At 41.9% G+C, this 22,025-nt stretch overlaps 2 protein-coding genes across 2 annotated transcripts in view; one reads left to right on the top strand and one right to left on the bottom strand.

Annotated features, from left to right (window-relative positions):
• Window positions 1-49: 49 nt before the first annotated feature.
• ccna1 (cyclin A1) lies at window positions 50-3,398 on the bottom strand. The gene is made up of 9 exons (XM_042093751.1): window positions 2,926-3,398; window positions 2,049-2,201; window positions 1,763-1,967; window positions 1,552-1,670; window positions 1,248-1,471; window positions 954-1,158; window positions 761-874; window positions 543-676; window positions 50-467 (listed from the first exon to the last, which is right to left on the bottom strand). Exons 2-9 carry the CDS (start codon window positions 2,196-2,198, stop codon window positions 416-418), a joined length of 1,203 nt encoding a protein of 400 aa, XP_041949685.1. The 5' UTR covers window positions 2,199-2,201; window positions 2,926-3,398; the 3' UTR covers window positions 50-415.
• Window positions 3,399-8,805: 5,407 nt separating this feature from the next.
• The window catches only part of taok1b (TAO kinase 1b), a 25,562-nt gene continuing 12,342 nt past the window's right edge, over window positions 8,806-22,025 (top strand). Inside the window, exons 1-9 of the mRNA XM_042093744.1 lie at window positions 8,806-9,481; window positions 16,617-16,868; window positions 17,319-17,390; window positions 18,944-19,045; window positions 19,402-19,447; window positions 19,658-19,754; window positions 20,349-20,462; window positions 20,698-20,789; window positions 22,009-22,025. The exon at window positions 22,009-22,025 is cut by the window's right edge and continues 77 nt beyond it. Coding sequence (XP_041949678.1) covers window positions 16,737-16,868; window positions 17,319-17,390; window positions 18,944-19,045; window positions 19,402-19,447; window positions 19,658-19,754; window positions 20,349-20,462; window positions 20,698-20,789; window positions 22,009-22,025 — 672 coding nt within the window. The 5' untranslated portion in view covers window positions 8,806-9,481; window positions 16,617-16,736. The remainder of the gene's footprint in view (window positions 9,482-16,616; window positions 16,869-17,318; window positions 17,391-18,943; window positions 19,046-19,401; window positions 19,448-19,657; window positions 19,755-20,348; window positions 20,463-20,697; window positions 20,790-22,008) is intronic.

The following is a 22,025-nucleotide window of genomic DNA, read 5'->3' as shown; positions in this document are numbered from 1 at the left end:
AGAATCATTTAAAAAAAAAAAAAAAAATCAGGAGGAACAGGCAAAACAGTATGAGGCAGTTTCATTTATTTCACATTTCCATGATTGTAAAAGTAAAGCTGTACAACTTGAAAGTGAAAACAAGTGGTAGTCTAGTCACATTGTTTACATAAAAAAAAAAAAGTCAATACAGACACAGAAAAGGATAAATGCAGCGAGGGGGAAGGGGGGGGCTTTACACATCACAGAATACAAGTTAAGCCTACTTTCTTTAAAATTACGTGATGGCTACCTTCTGGATCTGCCTAAAAAGTTATGAAATAAAATTAAAACCACTTAGACTTAAAAGTTCATTAAAATATATACATTGACCACTTGATCACCAGTAGTCATTAAAAATAAGAGCTGAGTTTGGATGCCTTTGAGGACCGACATGTTACTGGAATGGCAGGCAATCCAGTGGAGTGATGAGCGAAACGGCACCTTTCCTGAAAAAAATAAAATTATGTGGATGAATTCTTGGTCACAGGTGACTGAAAGGAGATCAATTTCAAACAGCATACCTGAGGGTCTTGTACTTCTCTCTAATTGCCTGCTGTGGCCAGTTTGCAGCACTCTGATGGAGTTTATGGAGATCTCTTAAGCAAGGGGTAATTTCAGTCAATGTGTACCCAGTGAACGAATACAGAGGATCAGGCTGCCAGATAAGAAATAACAATTAACAAGCATTACAGCTAATAAATATTTCTAAATAAAGCAAATTAGTCCCTGCAAATCCTACCCAGAAGGTTCTGTTGAGTGTATAATTAGCAAGACAGTAAGACGCAGCTGCAACTTTAGAAGGAACATGTTGTAGAAATGGATCAACTTCCAGCAAGCTCAGCTCTGCAAGAAACTGGAAGAGGGTACAATTGAAAACCGGTTCAAGGGCATACCCAAGCCAATACTAGAATTAACAGGGTGCCATGACATACCAGGGCAAGGTGTGCAGTCTTGGTACTAAGAGGTTCAAAAGTAATATACAGCATCAAAAACTGATGTGTTGTTGGCACGGTCAGGTCAAAACCAAGGACTTTCAAAAGAAGATGCTCCATTCGGAGCAGCTGCTTCTTTGAATAGGTGTCATCCGTGATGTAAACAAACTCATCCACTTCTGGTGGATACATCTCCTCATATTTTCTGGGGGGAAAAAGAAGCACATTCTATGCAAGAATCAAGAAACAAGACCACTCCCATGGACCCCCATCCAATTCTTAAAGAGTACATACGCAGCTAGTAGAATTGCTGCAGTTCCAACAAGTTGCAGCTTCCCTCTTAGAACCGACATGCTGGAAAGGAATCGATCCATGTAGTTGACAGCCAAGAAGATGGTCTCCGCATTCAATTTGTACTCCTCACCAACTTCAACCAACCAGTCCACCAAAATGATACGCATCCAATTTGTAATATCTGGCTGCTTACTCATGTAACCAGGCTTTGGTCTGAATTTCAACTGGGAAAGAGAAGAAAAAAGCAACCAATCAAATTGTCCTCTATGCATTATTATTTGAGGACATTACAAGAGATACAGACCTCATTCTGTCGCAAATGATGATGAATTTCTTCAGCATATTCAGCAACTGCATGAGCTTCTTGTGAGGACAATGGCTCATATTCTATTAGGTCTTGCATAGAGGTCTCCATGCATGACCCTGCACCAATAATGTGAAATAAAATGATAGTGGTTATAACAAATGAGGTTATTAAATTAACATAATTTGTTACCATAAAATAACCATTTTACCTCCACTCTGGTCCAAGACCAACTGGAAGTCTTCATGCTGCAAGGCAACATCCTCATGCAACGTTCTCTCAGAACCAGTTGAACCCGTGGATGTGAGAACAATCTCACTTGGATCATCCAGGTCTACGTCATAGCTGAAGTTAGACATAGATGCTTGGGTAATAATTCCATAGCTAGAATCCTCATCCAAGGGTTTGGGGGCTCCCTTCAGTATGGGAAGATTACACCGTTAATCTCAAGTTCACAATTAAACAAAAGACGCAGCAATTGAAACAAAATAGAATACCAGAGAAAAGGCTCTCTTCTGCTGCTCATTTTCACTCAGAACTCCAAGCACAGTTCTCTGCTTCGTTCTCGGCATTCGTGAGCCATCCATTCCTCTTCCACCAAGAGCGTTTTCTTGGCTTCCCAGAGTAGCATGGCTAGTGAAATTCATGGCCTGAAAAGCAGAACATAAATCCGTGTTAGTTAAAATCCAACATATTGCCAAAGTTAAAAGGTGCAACATTTGGCACAAAAATTCACAGAATTTAACTGTACTGCCATGCTCCATTTTTAAAAAATGTTTCTTGCATTTGGAGCACACTATAGGTCAAATACTCTTTTCCTCAGTGGTTCCTTGTGGGTTTTTTTCACATAGGCCATTGATTGCATTGGCATTATTATTCTCCTTAATGTAATCTTAACTTTTTTAAAGCTGTTCACTGTTAATTTAACTATTGTAGGCCTATTGTTTTATTTGTAAGTCGCTTTGGAAAAAGGCGTCTGCCATAATGCAGACACATGCAATACCGATCTGTGCACTTTTAGATGAGGCATCTTCTGTGTTTACCTGTGATGGACGAAACAAAGGATTGCAACTTTGGGCTAACCTACCTACTGCGAGTTGAAGATACCATAGCACCAGAGTTGGTGTCTACAGTATCAATTATCAACCTATATATAGATATGTTGCAGGGGCACGGACTGTGCAATGTTGAACTTGGAACTGACTATATTACAGCAAAATTGAACAGCCGACTTAAAATCGTAAGGGATGGAAAAAATCATTGTGATCATACGTTAGTAACCTAGCCTCGGGTGAATGAAAGTCAGCAAATACAAGCGACCGTACATTTCAGTTTTGTTAAGAAATAGGCCAAGTTGCAGTTGTGTTTACTTACTCCTTTGAAGGACCGCTGGACATTCACGTCAACTAACAAGAGGATAGTAGCTAGCTAACTGGCTAGCTAGTATTGGATCTTGTAATCCTGGTTGGTTTATTAAAAACAAATCAAAGTTTTCGCACACCGTTAAGCAAACTTAGTTTCAGTCTTCATGAGTCAACAGTTTTCCAGAGTCTCTCAACCAAATAGCTAACGTTATCAAATTAAATTTGTAATGTAACGTTATCAGCTGTCAAATATATAGTAGCTTCTAGGCTAGATAGCGATAAACATTTGAGGACAGTGGACTGGTATTTAACAAGGCTTTAGGACTGATTTGATAAGCTACTGCTGTGCGGTAAACTGACGTGACTTGACCAATTAGTTAATTAACCTATAATTAGTTATATCCTGTCTAGTTATCTAGCTGGCAAAATAAAGCAGCCTAGCTAGATTAACTTGTTAATTGCTTTCCACCTCACCAAGTCTTCAATCATTGACCTACGATGAAATCACATGGAAACGTCACCATGGCAATGGCAGAGGCTTTCAATTCACTTCAAAATCTGACTGCATACAGTCCAAATTCATTCAGCGTGCATGCAATTAGCCCTGGAATCGGATATCTCAGTTTTGTTGTCCTCAACTGCAATGTTATCATAATAACTGATATGAATTGGGGGTGGCCTTATTTCAATGACCTGGATTGGATTGTTTAACAGCATTGATTAAATTAGGCCTAAAACTAAAAAGACATTTCAGTGAAACACATCATTTAGTGCATTCTATGCTCTTTTTATTATCTCATGATCTTGCAGATTTTATGAGCTAGCAGAATGATGTGACAATGTTGATGTGTTTGTCACACTCAGTTACTTTTGTCTTCACTGGTATCCTGTCTGGTTGCATATTTGTGCCTGGAATGCTGGACTTGATTAATATTTATTTAATTGTCATGCATTTTACATTTAATGTATCTCAGAACTAACCTGACTCTCGCCAGATGAATTTCGTTCCGCCTAGCTCCACTCATCCATCTGGGACCAATCCATTGGAGTGTTGCTTCAGAAGGTTGGGCCTACTCAAAAAATGCTTGCATATGATTGAATAAAGCCACTTGTCCATCATCTATTGACGTGCTACTTCAACCACTCACATCGAAGCCAACCCTTGACGCTGATAACAGTCTCACCGTGCATTCAAGGCACTTCGGAATGACAAGGACCGCCCCCGTGGCTACTTTGTTTTTCCCACAGCAAGTGTTCATGTGCTTTGCCGTCGGAGTGTATGACAAACATGGATGCCACAACAAAGGTTAAAACATACACTCACTAATCCTAAATAAACAACTGTATTTGCTTAAAATATAGTGTAAGACGCTTGTGAAAGAAAGATATGCAGCTTTCAAGTGACAAAAACGGCAGATTCCTAAGTTCACATTAAAACTGTTGGACATGAAAGGCCACATGGACTACAAACAAACTACAACGTGACGACAAAAGTGATGACGAGCCCCTAACTGGGCAACTCTGTTAGCAAAATCTAGCCCCAGTTTCCGACCTCTGACTCACACATTACGTGACGTGAATGATGCGGAATGATGATGTTTTGCCTCGGAAAAAGGTTTTTCCGAAGCCCATGAACGCTAGGTCACAGTCGCTTCTACGCTATGTCACATCTATGAAACTCCCGCCCTGCGTCCTGATTGGCTGTACCATAAAATCGGGTGCAGAAATCACTCTCAATGGAAGAGGTCCCAGATGGATGTGAGTGAAGCTAGGCGGAGCTAAGCGGAACGAAATTCATCTGGCGAGAGTCAGGTTATCTCAGAACCGCCTCAACTACATAGTAGCACTCCACAGTGCCAGATAACCTAATTTTGGACAGGCACAACCATGTGGTGAAAAAGGCCCAGCAACGTGTCTAAGATGTATAGATATTAGAAAGCAACAATAACTGGAGGCCATACAGTAAACATGTTGCCCCCAGCAATATGGTGGCCACGTTTACGTATGCCACCTAATAGAACTCGAGCCCAATGTGGTATCTAGCTTTCTAATATCTATGTCTCAGCCGGCTTAAGACGTTTGCCTTGGGGTCCTGGATCCTATGGGCCCCCTGCAGAGGTATGTACAACGTAGAGTAGTGTGTCTAGTCCCTTTGCACCCCACTGGCCTTGCAGTGGCAGTGCAACAACCTTTGGGTGAATCAGCTTAAAGACGCAGTCAGTGATTGTGCAGGAAGTCGCATATTTAAAATTATTAGCAGATGCTTTCGTCCAAAACAACCTACGTTATATAAGGACGAAAACAAAACACACCAGAGACGTAGGCCTATCTCACCCCTCCCTTCTAGCCTAGAAATCTAGACGCGCCCCTAGCGGCCGCAAATTACATTTGCTGCCCGGGCTAGTCTAGCAACTCTCCGTTGGCTTGTGAGCTCCAGAAATCAAAACTTAATCAGGCCAATGAAATCGTGTATAGAGTTGTTAGGTGGGCTTAACATAATGATTGATGGCAGAGTTGCAACAGTTTGGCTTGAATTCCCTGCTACTTGAAAACAAATAAGATGGATGTTGCTGCTGGCGAACAGTGTGACACGAGTTAAGCTTTTATTAAGTAGGCAAACGTTTGAACTAGCCAACTAGCTCCGCTGGTGGGAAACGCATGGGACTCATAGCGCTGCCGCTGTCCTATTGCGTGCAGAGGGAATTTGAAAGACAACTGATTATCCCGCCCCTCGGACTGAGCACTGCGAACGGTGAGTGCCCAGACCCTACATTTTAATGTGGGTCTGGCTCGTCAGGCTACCTCCCTTCAGTATTCCCAGAGAAAATCCACACAGGGTTTTGTTTGGGGGACAGGCTGCCCCCACTTTATTTGTTTCCAGTTTTCGCGGCCTGCGCTGCCTACAGAGACCTTTTTTTTTGGTTGCTGAACGTGACAAAAAATGTTATGGGCTTGAAAACGCGTACAATCACTGACTGCACTTTTAGTAAGGCTTTGATAAAAAAGGCCATGTGTTCACATTCAGAGACTGTAACATAGAAATGGAGAGTGGTATGGGAGCTGCGCATGCCCTCAGTTACATTGCAGGGGGTTGTGCCGACGAATGCATCAGTGGATGTGCCCCCCGCCCAGGCTATACAGGATTTATACAACACTCAGTGTGTCAGTAAAGCCCGCAGGATTACCAAAGACCCGAGTCACCCCAACCACAGACTGATTCGACTGCTGCCGTCTGGCAAGGCGCAGCCTCAAGGCCTGAACCTGCAGACTTCATGACAGTTTTTTTACTGCAGGCAACCAGGCTTATTAACAATGGACTCTGGGGCTTATAGCTTGTCTACACACACACACACACTTTCACTCTCACATAGCCTACACACTGCATAAACCAGGGGTGGGCAAACTGCGGCCCGCGGGCCGGATCCGTATAATCCATTTAATTGGGAACGCGTCTGCACTCACGAGAGGGAGAGAGAGCCGCAGGTTCCAGCTGGCTTGTGATTGTTGATAATTGATATCTCCTTCTTATAAGAAAGTTTTAAAAGGAAATCATGAAGGCAACAGTAGTTCCCACTACTGACCATTTAAAAACAGCATAAAATTAGCAGTATTTTTAAGCAATTAATATTTTAAAACAAATACTTTTCATACTAAATTATAGGCTATAAAAAATGTATTTTTTTATGCGTGTGCCGTTGGGGGGGGGTTGTTGTGCGGCCCGCCGGCCAATTTTCAAAACCCAATGTGGCCCTTGAGCCAACCCCCCCCCATAAATGCACAAATAGGCTGACACCAGACATAATTTCACTGCATTTCTTACATCCAGTAACTATATGCATGTGACAATAAACTTCCTTGTATCCTTGTATCCTTGAAAACCCAGCAGTTGTCCTCTCTGGCCCACTTGGTAATGAAGTTGAATAGCCCTGCTGTACTGGAAGGAGAAAATTAGGGTATACCGCTATAGTGCACTAGATGGCACTGTTGTTCCTTGACTGATAGTACACTCTGGAACTGGTATATTATTATTCATTTGGAGGCACACAGGATACACATAACAATAATTTGCACTGGAATAGTCATTTGGCTGCCCACTTTAAGATCCCAACTTCTATACTGTTTGTACTCTTCATTTACCCTACTGAAAATATGACTTTGTTTGATTTGTTAACACAATCTTCATGTTATTTTTTTCCTTTTGCAGATGCTTTTTATCCACAGCAACCTACAAAAGAAAAAACAATTGAGCTTGATAGATTTTCTGTCACTTACCAAGAGATGAATGAAAGTATTTTTTCACCAGCAGGTTTAAAAACTGGATATACGTAATCTAGCACCCTCTTCTGCTTCCCTTGACCTTACTAGGATTGTAATTCAATTCTACAAATAAAAATGCAAAATAATTTTCTAAATTTCACATACAATGAAAAGGATTCCTCCACTACTTCAGCCAAATTAAAAATGTTTACATTGTGTGATCTGTTATGTAGCCTAAATATCAGCTCAAGGTTTCTATCATTTCTGTGCATTTGAAAAGGTAAGGTCAGGGGAAACCTGTTTTACTTGTCAAGTCATTCATGACACTACGCACATTGGGGGCTCAATTACCTGGCACCTTTTCTTTCATTCAAGTTGATTTATCTGGAACATCCAAACACATTTCAACATTACAAACTGAAGGTTCACTGGCTCTAAATTCACTCCCTTTTGTCGTTGGTATTTTGTGTATCCTGCATTCTGAACAACTTTAAAGACTGACAACCCTTTCCAAAATCTTTGTCCAAGTTGTACAACGATTTTATAAGAAGAAATGACAGCATGGCAAATGAAATGACAGCAGCAAAAGCTTAACTCTCGTGTCACCCAGTGATGCATCTCACTCCCAGTGATTTGTAGTCCAGTGATGACAGTGTGAGGCATATTAGTGCAGACACTGAACATCTTTTTAAATGAAGATTACCACTGTTTCTTCCCCATGATGATGTCTTAAGCCTCCTGTCATGGTGACCTCAGTATGGATACAAGTGTTTATGTAAGATATATGCTGAAAATAGAGTTGCACCAGATACAGTGTTGATGTAACCCAGCCATATCCTGGCACATGCATGTAAAGCTAAAAAAGCTCAGGTTAACGGATCATATGAATTCACCAAATTCAGTAGTCTTTTTTTTTTTTTTTAAAGAAGAAGCTCAGGAATAATTAAAACCCTTATGATTTGTGGTTGTTCATGATATACCAATTATTTGACTCTGTGATACACACTGAAAATTTGTTTTCAAGAGTTGGTGTACAATTTTCATTCTCAAATGTCTTGATATATCGGTCAAAAACAGAGTGGGCAAGTGAAGGTGATGTGAGCTATTTGTAGCCAAGACTGAGAACTCTTAAGCAGCTAAACAGCTCAGCACTACTAAAGCACAGCTCATTCACATCCATACAAATCTCAGCCACTGTTTATGGCACAGGGCAACAGAGTAGGCTGTGGCTTACATTTAATTTCACAATATGAGGGTATGAGTGCATGATATGAATGTCACTAATAAATAGGCCTAACTTAGACTAAGATAATGGCTAGCCTCCTGACTTTTTTATAGAATGAAGACTGTAAATCAAACTCTGATGTAAGACGTCACAATAGCACATTGGGCTACCTTTTTAAAGTTAAAGGAATTATATCCTAACTATTATCATTATTTATGAGCATTAAAATGGCTGTGTGTGGCGCGCGCGCGCGTATGGTAGGCCCACTTGACTGCTTTCATTAGATTGTTGCAAACTGGAAACTGTAAGACCCAACTTGCTCATCTCCATACTGGCTTTGAAGATAAGTATGCACGTTGACATTCCTGCTATGAGCAATCTGTCAATCACTGCATGTAGGCTAATTGTCTTTTATGGCACCTTGTAAACGCCCTGACTGACGGACTTGGTTTCACCTCCCCGCAAGGTTTGCATAGTACCAATTGGACACACGGTTGCCCTATCTTGATGGTCAGAAGTTTGTGTTGAAGTATCAGACATCAGAGATTAATCACGTCTCGGGAAAAACTTTTGCGGCTGACCAGAGTTTAGAGTCTGTTCGTAGGGCGTTGTCACGTATTAGTTTTAGAAAGTTCTCGGGGTGTTGCTTGCCATGTCCAATGCTGGCTACATAATTTCACTCGTGTTTGTCACGGAGGGGAGGAGGTGATTCCTATTCGTCGCCATCTTTTTGAGTGGGGTTCTAGCTAGCAAGTCAGCTAGGTTAGTTCTCAGGGCAGCGATAGGACTGAACTCGGCTTGGAATTCTTTGCGGTTTTTGCCATCTACCGTCAACAAAAAAATTTTTGTATTGGGAAGACCCAGCACTAGTAGAAGGTAGCACGACCAGAAAGGCAACCTTCGTTGTAAATAAGGCCACTGGATTCAAATCTCTGTTCCAACGATACTCTATCCAGACGAATTGACTGCGCCCCGTTCTTTTGGATGACTTAACCTCCGCTAGCTAACTCACTAGCCTTGGCTAACTATTTGCTAGCTAGTTCGTGCGCATTGAATCTCGTCACAAACCTGGCCTTTTGGACGGGTAAGTAAGTTTGACATTCTTACACAACTGTCTTATTGCATACACTAATACCTGCAGAGGTCACATAGCCATGTGTATATTCTATCCTAGGCATTGCATCATGTAAGGATTGCTGACTTGTTTTCACTTTCTGTCGAAACGATGGTTGTTTGCTTGCTAGCGATAGATAGATACCCAACTTAGCTCCTGTCTAGCTAGCAAAAGGGTAGTGGCTTTCTGGATCTAGCTAGCTCGTGAAGTAACCTATGTGGTTAGGAAATTGTCTCTGTGGAATAGCCAAATGTTGAGAACCACCCAAGCGATACATAGCAAGCGTTATATTTATCTGTCTATGAAGTACCGGAGGTAGTTACCGAGCTAACGTGGGTCAACCAACTCCTTATCCAAATCCAACTAGCGAGCAACTTGTGTTGTGACTGGCAGTCAGCGTCATTTGCACTAAGTTTACTTTTGTCAGTGTGTCCGTCAACGTTAGTTTGTCTTAGTGTCATGGCCTAACAATTTGAGTCCTCTCGTCTTTGTTAAGGTCAAAGGGACGTTAGCAGATGTAACTTACTGTACTTGTCATTATGTTTCTAGCCATCTAACATTGTACTCCAGTTGGCTAACCAACCCCTTTAGCTTAGCTAGCTTGTTTTGGTGCAGTGGCGTAGCTCACCGTGTTTTTCTGTAATGATAAATGTAACGTTAATGCATTAGGAATCACTAACATTCACAGAAAGAAACTAAATGATTTCTCTCCATTGCTTTTGGAAACTTGATTGGGAATACAGTTGCGTTAACCAAATGCAACGTATTTGCAAGCATCCATAGAACTCTAGCTGTCACTTGGAAATAACAACGGCCACCTTGATCGTCAGTGTCAGCGTAAATACCTAGCCTAACGATTGGAATAGTGTACAATAATGTATGGTATCGGATTGTTTTCTTGAAGTATTTAACTTGATATTATGCTCCTCTGTCTCGCTTAGCCATTTCATTTTGGCATGACCCTCCCTATTTTCTCCCCAGCGCAGCCTCGCTGGCGGTGGTAACTCGTGCTGTTCTTGTGAAGAAAAAGACATGTAATACAGCCTACTACTGTTGAAAACAGGGCGTTCACGTCAACTGATAAGAGCAATCATGAGCCATGTAAGCAAAGAAGATGGCATAACTAAGTATTCTGTCATTCTACTTTGTTTTGGGTACTCCTCGCTCGTGAACTGCATTCAGTCCTTGCTGCTGGTAACGTTAACGTTCTGACGTGCGCCGCATTCCTCATTCTATGTTGACATTGCGTAACTCACTAGTCAGCAAGCCTCTCTGTGAGCCTCCCATCGTCTCAGTGTTCACAGGGCGACCTGGGTGCTTGGTAAATCACGTCCTGATGTGTCAATAAAAGGTGTATTTTGGGAGTTTATTGGCGTGAATTAGTTTTCTTATGTGTGCGTAATTTGACCGACCCTCCATGTTCAACTAACCCTAGAGCTGCATAAGACTGCAAACTAAACTGCGTAATCATTAGTTCAAGTAGGCTAAACATTCATGTATACGCACATTACCTTTTGACATAACAGCTTCGCAAAGAGCAACCCTACATCATCTTATAGTGCTATTTGCAATGTGCAACTATCAAGCATATTATTATTATTACCTGTTTAGCTAATTAATCGTTGGAGAGTTGGTAATTAAATCCTGTTACAGTTAAGTTTTAAGAATCAGCGTGTAGGCTAGTATAATTATAAGCATTACTTTGGAATACTGTCATAGCCCATGGTCAGCCTTAAATGGGACCAATGTATTGTCCACTTCTTTGATGCAGTGTTTTCTAATGTCCTTATGCATTCTCTGTGTGACATCATCTGACATGTGACACCTTGCCTGTGCCAAGATTTCTCTGTGATATTGGGCCAACACATGAAAACATAACCTATATTTGTGGTAATACTGGACCTATTAAAAACAGTTATGTTCATGAAGTTTTTGGACCCACTTTAGGATGTAGGCTTATTGTACAAACAGGCTGGTTGCAGTTGGAAAACATGCTCTGAAGGGTGGGGGACCCTATGGCTGTAAAGTGATTCTGGACATCTCGCTACAAAGTTCCGCTATGAAGGTCTGATTTGGCCTCCCAAATCACCATGCTTCCTGAACGGTGTACTGAAATGCTCAATGCACAAGAGTTGAGGTCATTTGATCTTGATCTTGTTGATGTTACTTGTCACTCTCAGCCTAGTGGTTATCCCATGAGCCAGAAGTTTCAGATATTCAGAACATTCCATAGAATTATGCAAATGAGCATCAATGCACTGTGTATGGGCCTTTGTGCTGTTGTGAAGCCACATCTTGCTGTCTCTTGGGCTGATGAAGAAGTGCCTCTATTATATCAAGAGTTAAGATGCTATTAAATGCCATGAGATGAGATGCTATTTGTTCCACCTGGCAGTAGGTTTGGGTCATATTTTAGCATTTTTGCCAACAGTAAAGCCGGGTTCACATTGTATGCTCAAGCGGCAGCGCTGCAATATGAATCTCATTATTTTCAATGGCTTGTGCGTGCAAGAACTGCCCTGCCGGCCGCTTTGCCGCTCTTGCACGTGCCGCGGACAAAGTTTTGCTCTGAGCCCGGCGGCAAGCACAAACAAAAATCTTTGGGACATTACCTTAAACAAGAGCAACCTAGCGACGAGCGCAGCGCATGCTGCGTACAACGTCAACCCGTCTTTAGGCTTAATTTTCCTTCAGAAGGAAGACAATTACGCCCCATATAACTTATTCATCAAAACATTGGCTTTCATGTTTTCTGTTTGGCTGTTGGAAGGCCACATGTATTATCCACATGGTAGATCCTAACAAAAGGTGAATTTAACTTTTATGTTTGAATGTCATACCACCTCATCCAATGGCATTCCATCCCATCCATTATTGAGGTAGGTGAAAGAGCCTGCAACTGAACAAAGAGCTTCCTTGTAAAAGAATCGTTCATGTATGTGTGCGATCAGAATGGCATACCGCAGATGTCTGAGATGTTTCTGTGGGCTGTATAGCAGCTCAGTGCTGAATGCATAATTATCAACCTACCCCACCTTTAACTACCTATAGGATACACATAGCCAAGGCCAACCTTTACTTTGTGCAAAAGTTCATATTCCTACCTGTCTAGTGATGTCACAAGGCCTTCAGGTGTTTGTATCAGTTCGTGAAAGCCGAGTAAACAAGGGCTGTCTGCATGACTCACAGTTGTGTGGTAATATTCCGGTCATAATGAAAGTAATCCAAAAAAGGCAGCTTACATCACAATAAATGAAGCAATCAATGAATAGTCCACAATGAATGGTAGTTTTCCAGGTTTTTTTTACTGTTTGTGTGTAGATAGTTTGTCACTCTGCATGACAGGACGGATTACATAGCACTGAGAAGTTGTAGGTCTTGTCATTGAATAGAGTTTTGCATTGAGTTGTGGCATTTGAACTTGGTAAAATTGGGGTTCATCAAATGAATGTACGGTAATAGGCTATGGTAGGCAGTATGCCTGTTGGAGATGAGATAGCTGTGTTCCGTTGATCCAGAGCTCAACCTCTGGTTCTGGTCTGGATCCGCACCGAGAGATGCAGTGCACTGGCCACAGCAGTGACGTTCTAGCCTAGTTTCAGCAAATGCCAAGAGTCACGATGAGCGGAGAAAACGTGATTTAGCCGTGGTGTGAATGCTTTGCAGAGGTTACGACCCTACAAATCTAAAATTAAAGCCTATGCTGCTTATGTAAGATTAGAATACAGCACATCCCCTATTGTGCGTGACTGTGAAGGAATTCCCTTCCCTGGACCAAATGCACATAATCCCGTTCAATCAGAGAAGAGGGCAGAGTTCAAGCCCAGAAGTTCAGGGTTAGAATGACCAGCACTTTGACACAGATATTGTGACTCTTGAAGTCCTCTGTCACTATATATTTTTTTGTGTCTTCTGTTCTTCTGTGGAATACATAACCTTCGCACAGGTATTTCATCACTCCAACTAATGCAGTCCGTTCATTCATTCACATGTGCACAATTCTGTAATTGTAAGGGAACTGATATGGGTCCAGGGAGAGACGAGCACTATCAAAGTCACCATAACAGTGTCCATTTTGTGAGTCTCATTGCAACATAGGCTGGTTGACAGCATATTATTAACATCAGGTCATTGTGTTACTAGAGTTCAGTGTGAAGCCTGTTATGCTGGATGTCCTAGATGTTGTAACATTATGGCCTAGTTATCAAACACTTTGAGTATTTACATGTTATTGGTACAGAGAGCTGTAAACATGACTTGCCTTGACTAGACTTGCCTTGAGAACCATGAAAAATGTCCTGAAGCGATATGTTTTCCTAGAGCTAGGCCTATATGTAGGCTATAGTCCTGAAGCTATGCGTTGGCTATAGCTTGCTGGTCTTTTTTGAAAATAGTATGACATTTTTCCAAATTTTTAATTAAACATTTTGCTGCTGTTTTCTGAGCTCTGTTGAGAAAGAATAGTCTAGTTTTTTTTTCCCGCAAATAGCACTCTAAATTTTCAGATGTTGTAGATGTTGAGTTCAAAGTTAAAATAAATATCCATTACTAAGTGAATGGATTACTTGCGGAGTGATAAAAGAGTGGTTCTCAACCTTTTTTGAACTGCGACCACCCCAGAATAATAGGTTATAGGTTGAACTTTGTGACCCCCACACTCCACCTGCAAACTTCCGGTACTTCTTGCATTTTAGCTTTACTGTTGTGCTTTTAGATTAGATTTAGAGTCTTGAGCATAAAGCCTGTTGTCAGTGGCAGTGGGCATTATTCATTTTCAGCTGTCTTTATCAAGGAATGTCAGATCTAAATATCAGACTAGGGCTAAATACTAAGATTAGACATTTTAGATGGTAAAATGTATGGGATCTTTATAATCGGTCAGTGTCATAGTATGCAGTGGGTTTATTTATTCCTGTCCAGTACTTTGAAATGCTCTTAGATAGCCGGCATCGTTGCCTTTCTGAGGCATTATAAGAGGACACATTGGTTGATGCGACAGTCATAATTTGTCCTCTCATAGTTACCAAATGATGATAAATTCACTATTTAAAATCAAAGTCTAAAAAGGACTCATGCATAACTGAAGATGAAAAATGTTTTGCTATCTTTCAGTGGGGTATACTACGAAGCACGTTAGGCATATCTAGGCTATGTAGACATATCGAGGCTTGACAAAGCCTTGACTCAGTGGTATACGTTAAGTGATACTACGATAGCAGTTATGTGATATATTTGTCAAACTAGGCTTTCAGCTCAGATTTGTGCGCGTTCTCGGTGTTGGGATGACGTTGGCCAATCGTGAAACGTGGAGACGCACAAGACCGCCTCTATTAAAAAACAATTACTTCCGCATTTATGAGCGATAGTGTAGTCTACACTGCGGTCATTTTTTGTGTCTAACCTATAACATCAAATAAATCAATTGTCATCAGTTGTTGTATGGTATGCACGTCCATTAGTGGGATATTTGCACGCACAGCACTATTAAAGCGCATTCGAGATCCAAAATGTTAGTAGAGGCGGAGCTCCACCTGTAAGATATATGACAGAATCCTACAGGTGAGAACTTCGTTTTTAAGACAATTGATTGGTCAGTGGGCGGTAGATTACACGATTTGAGCTATAACTTAGCACATAACCTCCTCCCGACCAGGTTTGGTTGACAGCATAAGATACCATGGTGATATAGCGACACTAAAACAGATCCACTTTCGTGTCACAGCATACCCTGACTTTGAGCGCAACATACCTCGCTAACCCACTAATCGAGATTCGTAGTATACCCCACAGGTTACAATCCATGTAGCTGGTGTGTGGTCTCTCCTTTCTTTCTAAACAGGGACTGTTTACATGTGACCATATTTAGATCTATCTGACTCTTTTTATCCATGTTGGAATTGTCTTCGGGCCAAACCTCTTCTGAGGCTGACCGTTCTACATCCGTGTTCCTATTCTGACGCTGTATATCACTGCTCTATCTCCAGTGACTCCTCTCCTTACTGTTGCCCTATCTCGTCCAACCACATTCTTTAGTGTGTGTTGCGTGCGACCAGGGGTGTCCTGTGTACAACTAGCCTATTAGGCTACCACTATTCTAACCTGTTCCAAGTGATGACAAACAAAGTGTTTTACCACTCCATAGCATGGGAGGCACTGGGGCAGTCTATGTGTTTGTGTGTGTGGATCATAGGGAGTATAATTTAACATAATTACGGAACATGGAAATTTAGTCACGGATACTGTTAGGAGAAGTCTCAGGGAGGGCTACTTCCCCAATCTGAGTGACAACCATGAGATATTTCTACTTGGAACTTGGGGAAAAAATGTAAATAAACAGTTACTGGCATCTCTGGAGTTCATGACAATTTTTTTTTTATCTGTTCCCACACATGTTAAAAGTATGCCGACTATACATCATATCAAAGATTCTGGTTACTTTGCCTTTGGCGTTGTCACACTGTAAACATTTGCCTAGCAGGGCGGCCGAAGAGGCTGTCAGAAACAGGTTTAAACAAATGCTAGTCTTGAGTTTGCTGTGTAAGTAGCTGGAGGCGTCCCCTGGTCCCTGGGGGGCTCTGCTACTGCTGACTGCCGCATCAGTGATATTGGTGTTAGTGGAGCGTGGCGTAGGAGCAGCATAATTAAGCCATATCAGATGGATGGCCTGTTTTAACCATCCCCTTTCACATACTATCCCTTAGCAAGTCAGCTTGTGTGTGTGTGTGTGTGTGTGTGTGTGTGTGTGTGTGTGTGTGTGTGTTGAGGAGCTTATTTGCTAAAAAGATTATAAAAGGAAAGGTTGAGTAAAAAGTCACGTGAAACAAGTATAGGAAGTAATTAAGTACACATGTTGTCAGTGTGATTGTTGAGATCTTAAGTGTGGAGTTTTGCATTTTAGTGTTGTCTAGGCCTATTGATAAAGCTCACCAGAGACAGCAAGAACCCCAGGCCTGATGAAATTAGCATACTCTTTCTCCTCAGTATGTACAGACTAGTGAAGATGCTTTCTCTGTGCGTGTTGTTCAGTAAAAGCTACATTTCCAGTTCATATTCCCTGCACTTATGCCATATGGCATTTTTTTTTTTTGCCGTTGTGTCGTTACAGGTGCCCATGCAAATACTTCCTCCCTCTCGCAGATGAGTCATCGGTGGGGGCTGACGCAGCGCAGTCGCAGTCGCACGCCCAGATAGTCCCCGGCGAGCGCGGCTGCTTTGGGCTCCCAGCATGCCCTCCACCAGCCGGGCAGGGAGCCTAAAGGACCCCGAGGTTTCCGAGCTCTTCTTCAAGGAGGACCCCGAGAAGCTCTTCTCCGACCTCCGCGAGATCGGCCATGGCAGCTTTGGCGCAGTCTACTTTGTACGTTAAAACTGATCATTGATTGTTCATTAATTTGAGTGAATTTCATGTGTTGCTGTATCTCTTGGTTCTCACATTTGTAGGGTTGCATTGAAGGTCCTATATCTGACGTTTATAGTGAAAAGTAGCAGTAGCATTTGGCTGACAACCCTCATTTTAAATCTTGCAGAGGGAGACTTGATAATAAATATTTAATTTCAGTGAAACAGCCAAAATGTGACAAATTTAGCAGTTGCCCAATAATTCTGAGCCAATTTCTGGATTCAGCTCAAGACCATTACTGTACCCACTACTAAAAAGGCCCAGTATGAATTGGTATCTCTTTATATAAGTTCTATCAGCTTGTTATATCAACTTGCTTTACGGTTCAGCCTGCACTCTAAAGCATGCCAGTCTTGAGAGCTATTTTTATCCGGGGTCTCACCTGTGTCTGCCTCTTGGCCCCCCCAGGCACGGGATGTGCGGACGTCTGAGGTGGTGGCCATCAAGAAGATGTCCTACAGTGGGAAGCAGTCTAATGAGGTGGGTGACCCCAGTCACACACACACACACACAGCAGATGACGCATGAAGGCACATTTCTGTTTTAATGGCCAGGCAGTGGGTCTACGCTGTCAGCCAAACTCCGAGGAACCTGTGGTATTTCTTGGCACATGTCAGCTGTGGCTTCTAAAGAAGAGGCACATGTGTCTGGCTATCTGTCGATCTTGGGAGTCAGTATGAGGGTGCCGGTGTGCCCGGTGACTTGAGCTAGACGCATGAATCATCTGAAATGTGTGTCTGCTTTCACGGATAAGCCAGTAACAACTGACAAAAAATCCTCAGGATCTCACTTAAACATTCCTTTTTTGAGATAGCATCAGAATTCCTGAAAGTCTTCTCTGAACTGTAATCTGTTGTCATATAGTTATTATCATGGAGCTTCCTACACATCACCCACTCCTGTTGACACTGGTCCTGTAAATGAGGGCAAATTACCTAACAGCCTGCCCTGGCTGCCTTGAAGACAGGTCATGCAGCAATACAGGAATTAAAGGAGGAAAAATATCTATATAATACTTATCCTTATCTAGCAGGGAGATCTTGAAACCACAAAAAAATTCTATTGATAGAATGTAACGTGTGTGACATGGAACACTCCCTCTCTTAGGCAACAGTGTTGCCAGGTAACTTTGTAGATGTTCACATTCAACTCACATTTAACCTATTTTTAGAATGAAAGTCATCACTCTAGTGTCTCCTGAAGGTCTTAGGATGACCCTGCGTAGCAGCGACGGTACAGCAAGGTCGCTGGTCATAGTGCTTTTCCTTGTAATTTCCGATTAGCGCTAATCAGATTAGGCATAATCTCTCTGTGCTAAGAGGTCTTTAGAAGCTAGGAAGCTGTCGCGCCATTCAGCCCAGAGTGTTTACGAATTTGAGGCCACCTTTGGTCCTGTATCTCCAAATGTGTGTTTGTCAGTGGGCTCCAGGTTAACTTGGGTGAGAGTTTAACAGTTAAACACAGATTAACCCTGGTGGCCCGAATGGAAGTTGTTCGGAGATTATTACAAGGAAATAGATACTTGTTCCAGGGATTAATATTAGTGCCTCTTGGCATAAGGTGAAACTGAGACAAAGTTTCTTGAGAATCTTTCTTAAGGAATCTTGAGGAATCAGGAAGCCCCCTATCATTGGCTTAAGACATGAGGAAGATGACATGAATGTTTTAGCAGGGTGGAAGACACTTGCCACTATTTTTTACTCTCTTGTTCATTTTATTCTCCTTTACACTGATGAATAATTGAAGACCCATTCATTCCTTTGGGTCATTACTGTCAGTGGTCTCGTCACACTCCATGTCAAGTTTTGGAGGTTTTTTGTCTAATTTCATGGCTTTGCTATTTTGGATCAAATGTGGTTAACCTGACTTTGAATGTGTTCTGAATATGTTATTAGCACACAGGCATATGAAAAAACTTAAACACCTTCTTGGTCGTAACTCGGGAATTTTCTCTCTGTTTTATGGGGCAATTTGTGTCAAAGGTTGAGATTGTCTTGTTGTGAAAGATAAAAAGCACTCCCTCTGACTTGCAGAAATGGCAGGATATCATCAAAGAGGTCAAGTTCCTTCAAAGAATACAGCACCCCAACAGCATAGAGTACAAAGGCTGCTATCTGCGGGAACACACAGCATGGGTAAGAGTCTCTCTCCCCCTCTCAATGGTATAGACCCTATCAACAATAAAAACAAAAACAATGCTTGAACGTTCTATTTGGTTCCCAATCTACTTCCTCTGCATTAAGATAACATATGGAATGTTAAAATGGAAGCCTTGTGGGGCCAACTATGATGCTGATAATAAAGACATGATATGGCACAGTATGATTGGCTGTTTTGATTTCAGTATTATGCCAAAGTGCTAAAAAAACTTAACTTAAGTTAAGGCTTAACTTGGCCTTCAAGTGTTGTGTATTTCTGTACACATCCCTTTGCACAAAGTATGTTTTGTCGGGCGGTCTGATCCCTAAAAAGAAACTACTTTTCTCTGCAGCTGGTCATGGAGTACTGCTTAGGGTCAGCCTCAGACCTCCTTGAGGGTAAGCAACCACTTAAACTCATACATCCTCTGTAGCTGTTCAGCCACATCTGCCGCAGCTATGATGAAAACCCACTCTATTCTCATGTGCTGTCAAACACTCAACATCAATCAGTCATTCTTAACACCTACACCCCCCCACCCCTACCTCCCCCAGGTGAGTGAGTGTCTGTGTGATCTTGACGTCCCTTTCCTTGTTTACCACCTCCAGTTCATAAGAAGCCTCTTCAGGAAATGGAGATTGCAGCAATAACTCACGGTGCTCTGGAGGGCCTGGCCTACCTTCATTCCCACAACATGATTCACAGGTGAGTGTGTGTGTGCGTGAGCAAGCGCTGACGGCTCCATTCTGTTTTTCTGAGGGTGACTCACACACAAGAAGAGCACTACTGGTCCCTTATCAGTCGCCGGTATTTTTAGAAGTGGCATCTGCGTTGCAGATCGGCAGATCCAGGCTAAACTGGGTTTTTAGCCGAATGCGATTCTGTTCAGGTTTTTGTCATGTGATTAGTAGGGTGTATTTGCTCTTTCATATGGTGGTAAAATGCTCTTCTAGTGATTAACTTCATGATTGCCCAACTATGATTAAGGCCTTCTATGGGCTTCCTCAGCTAATGCATGGTGTGTCATTGGTCACCTTTTGCGTAAAGACCAGTATGACTCACAGAAACTCACAGACTCACTGAAAGCAGCTGTTCAGTGTGGTCATTTGTTTCAATGCTTCTCTGTTCCCATATTGCTTTTCCCCTTGTTCCTTTCCATTAAGATTGGAAAGAAGAATTAATACAATACAATTTCAGCGGTCCAAGCTTTTTTCCCCCTCAATAGAATTATGTGAGTCTTTGTCATTATCATGATTCAGCTTGATGTGCATTGTGCTGTCCTGCCTTTTTCCCTTTCAGAGATATTAAAGCTGGGAACATTCTGCTGACAGAGCCTGGACAGGTCAAACTGGCCGACTTTGGCTCAGCCTCCATCGCCTGTCCTGCAAACTCCTTTGTGGGCACGCCATATTGGTAAGCAGGGCTGCTATCCACATGCTGCTAGGTTGGGGTTGCTAAATGGGGGTTGCAAACTAGCGCCCCCCCCCCCCCCCCTTCCTGAAATTGCATAATTGCAGTCTCCAGTATAGTTCTAACCTTGTTTTTAAAAGATGCTATAAATCTATCTGATGGAATTCTGAAAACGGAAAACATCTTTATTATTAGTATTACTGATTTATCTAATATTCAACTTCTGGTCTCTTGCTAGGATGGCCCCAGAGGTGATTCTGGCTATGGATGAGGGCCAGTATGACGGAAAGGTGGATGTCTGGTCCCTTGGGATCACCTGTGTAGAATTAGGTGAGGATGCCTACTGCATATAACCAATGGCTTGTGTGGAATCAAAAGCAAGACTGCGCAAACTATTGTTTTTAAAGTATCGTTATGAACATGCCCAGTCATGTTCTGTTCCATCAATGGCCACCATGTTGTTATCATGACTCGCGTTGAGGACTAAAATAAAATAAAAAATACTTCAAACACTAGTGAAAAGAGTAAACAATCAAGTGATGTGTTTCCCTGGGTCTGCCAGCCTTTTAAAAGAGAGATGAGAATAAGATTTAAGATAAGGGAGATGGAGTGATTATGTTCCTCATAGCATTCCATGCCATACCATCTGATTTCTATATCGATCTGGGAATCTGTAGCGCTGGGAATGTTTTCCTAGTCCAGCAGTGGGTAACACTGAAGTGAAGGGGCCAATCAGCACCTATCCTGAGTCAGCTGATCTCCCCCTCATTGCTTCGACCTCCCTGGCTCTGGAATTCTGCTGATTAGCACATCTCGATGATTCACATGGAATGCCAGAAAAGACTTCCTCTGACTGAACCTGGAATGTCCAGCTGGGCTGTGTATTCTAGAGTTTGCCAATGTTATGCTTGCTGGGATTTTCCAGAGCCAACATGGAATACATAGGTGATGCCTGTGATGAGTTTTTTTTTTTATTTTTTTTATTATTATTATTTTTATTTCTTAAATTCAGTGCAGTTCAGGGGTGTAGTAGAAAACAACCATTACTTAATCATCTATTAGAAGGCGAAGGGGATGAATACTCATTTCTGGAGCAGCTTTCTGTTCTTCGATGAACCCCAATGAGTTGACATTTTAGATTCACAAAATGTGTATCTAAATTTGTGGGATGCGTGTGTGCATGTGTGTTGGGAGTTTGAAACAGTCATAGACTCATTCCTGTGGTACTTGTAAATTTGTTTTCCAGGGTGTAGCTCATCAATTGCGTTTGTTTGGCAGTAGCACACTACTTCTGACAAAGAAAGCTAGGCTTGAAGGTTAGACTTAAGTGAAGGTTATGGAGAAGTGGAACTATTAATGGGATTGGAGTGTGCTTTTACAGGCTGATATCCTGCATATATACTGTATGTGTGTGTGTGTGTGTGTGTGTGTGTGTAATATATATATATCATTTTTTTTTTTTTTTTTTTAAGTTCTAAAGAAATGTAGGTAAAGGTAAAACGTGAGCATGTAAAAGCCTGCATTTTAATCTGTTTATCTTTCTTTGTAGCGGAGAGGAAGCCCCCT

This window comes from Alosa sapidissima, chromosome 5 (assembly GCF_018492685.1).
Source record: "Alosa sapidissima isolate fAloSap1 chromosome 5, fAloSap1.pri, whole genome shotgun sequence".
Taxonomy (NCBI): domain Eukaryota; kingdom Metazoa; phylum Chordata; class Actinopteri; order Clupeiformes; family Clupeidae; genus Alosa; species Alosa sapidissima.
The sequence above is the reverse complement of the archived record's forward strand: the minus strand, read 5'-3'. Positions and strand labels throughout refer to the sequence as shown.

Excerpts from the sequence above, each read along its gene's own strand:
- ccna1 (XM_042093751.1), bottom strand. The coding sequence starts at position 2,198 with ATGAATTTCACTAGCCATGCTACTCTGGGAAGCCAAGAAAACGCTCTT. Across the intron at positions 677-760 it reads CACTCAACAGAACCTTCTGG|CCTGATCCTCTGTATTCGTT; the intron begins GTAGGATTTGCA and ends CTTATCTGGCAG. Across the intron at positions 468-542 it reads GAGAAGTACAAGACCCTCAG|GAAAGGTGCCGTTTCGCTCA; the intron begins GTATGCTGTTTG and ends TATTTTTTTCAG.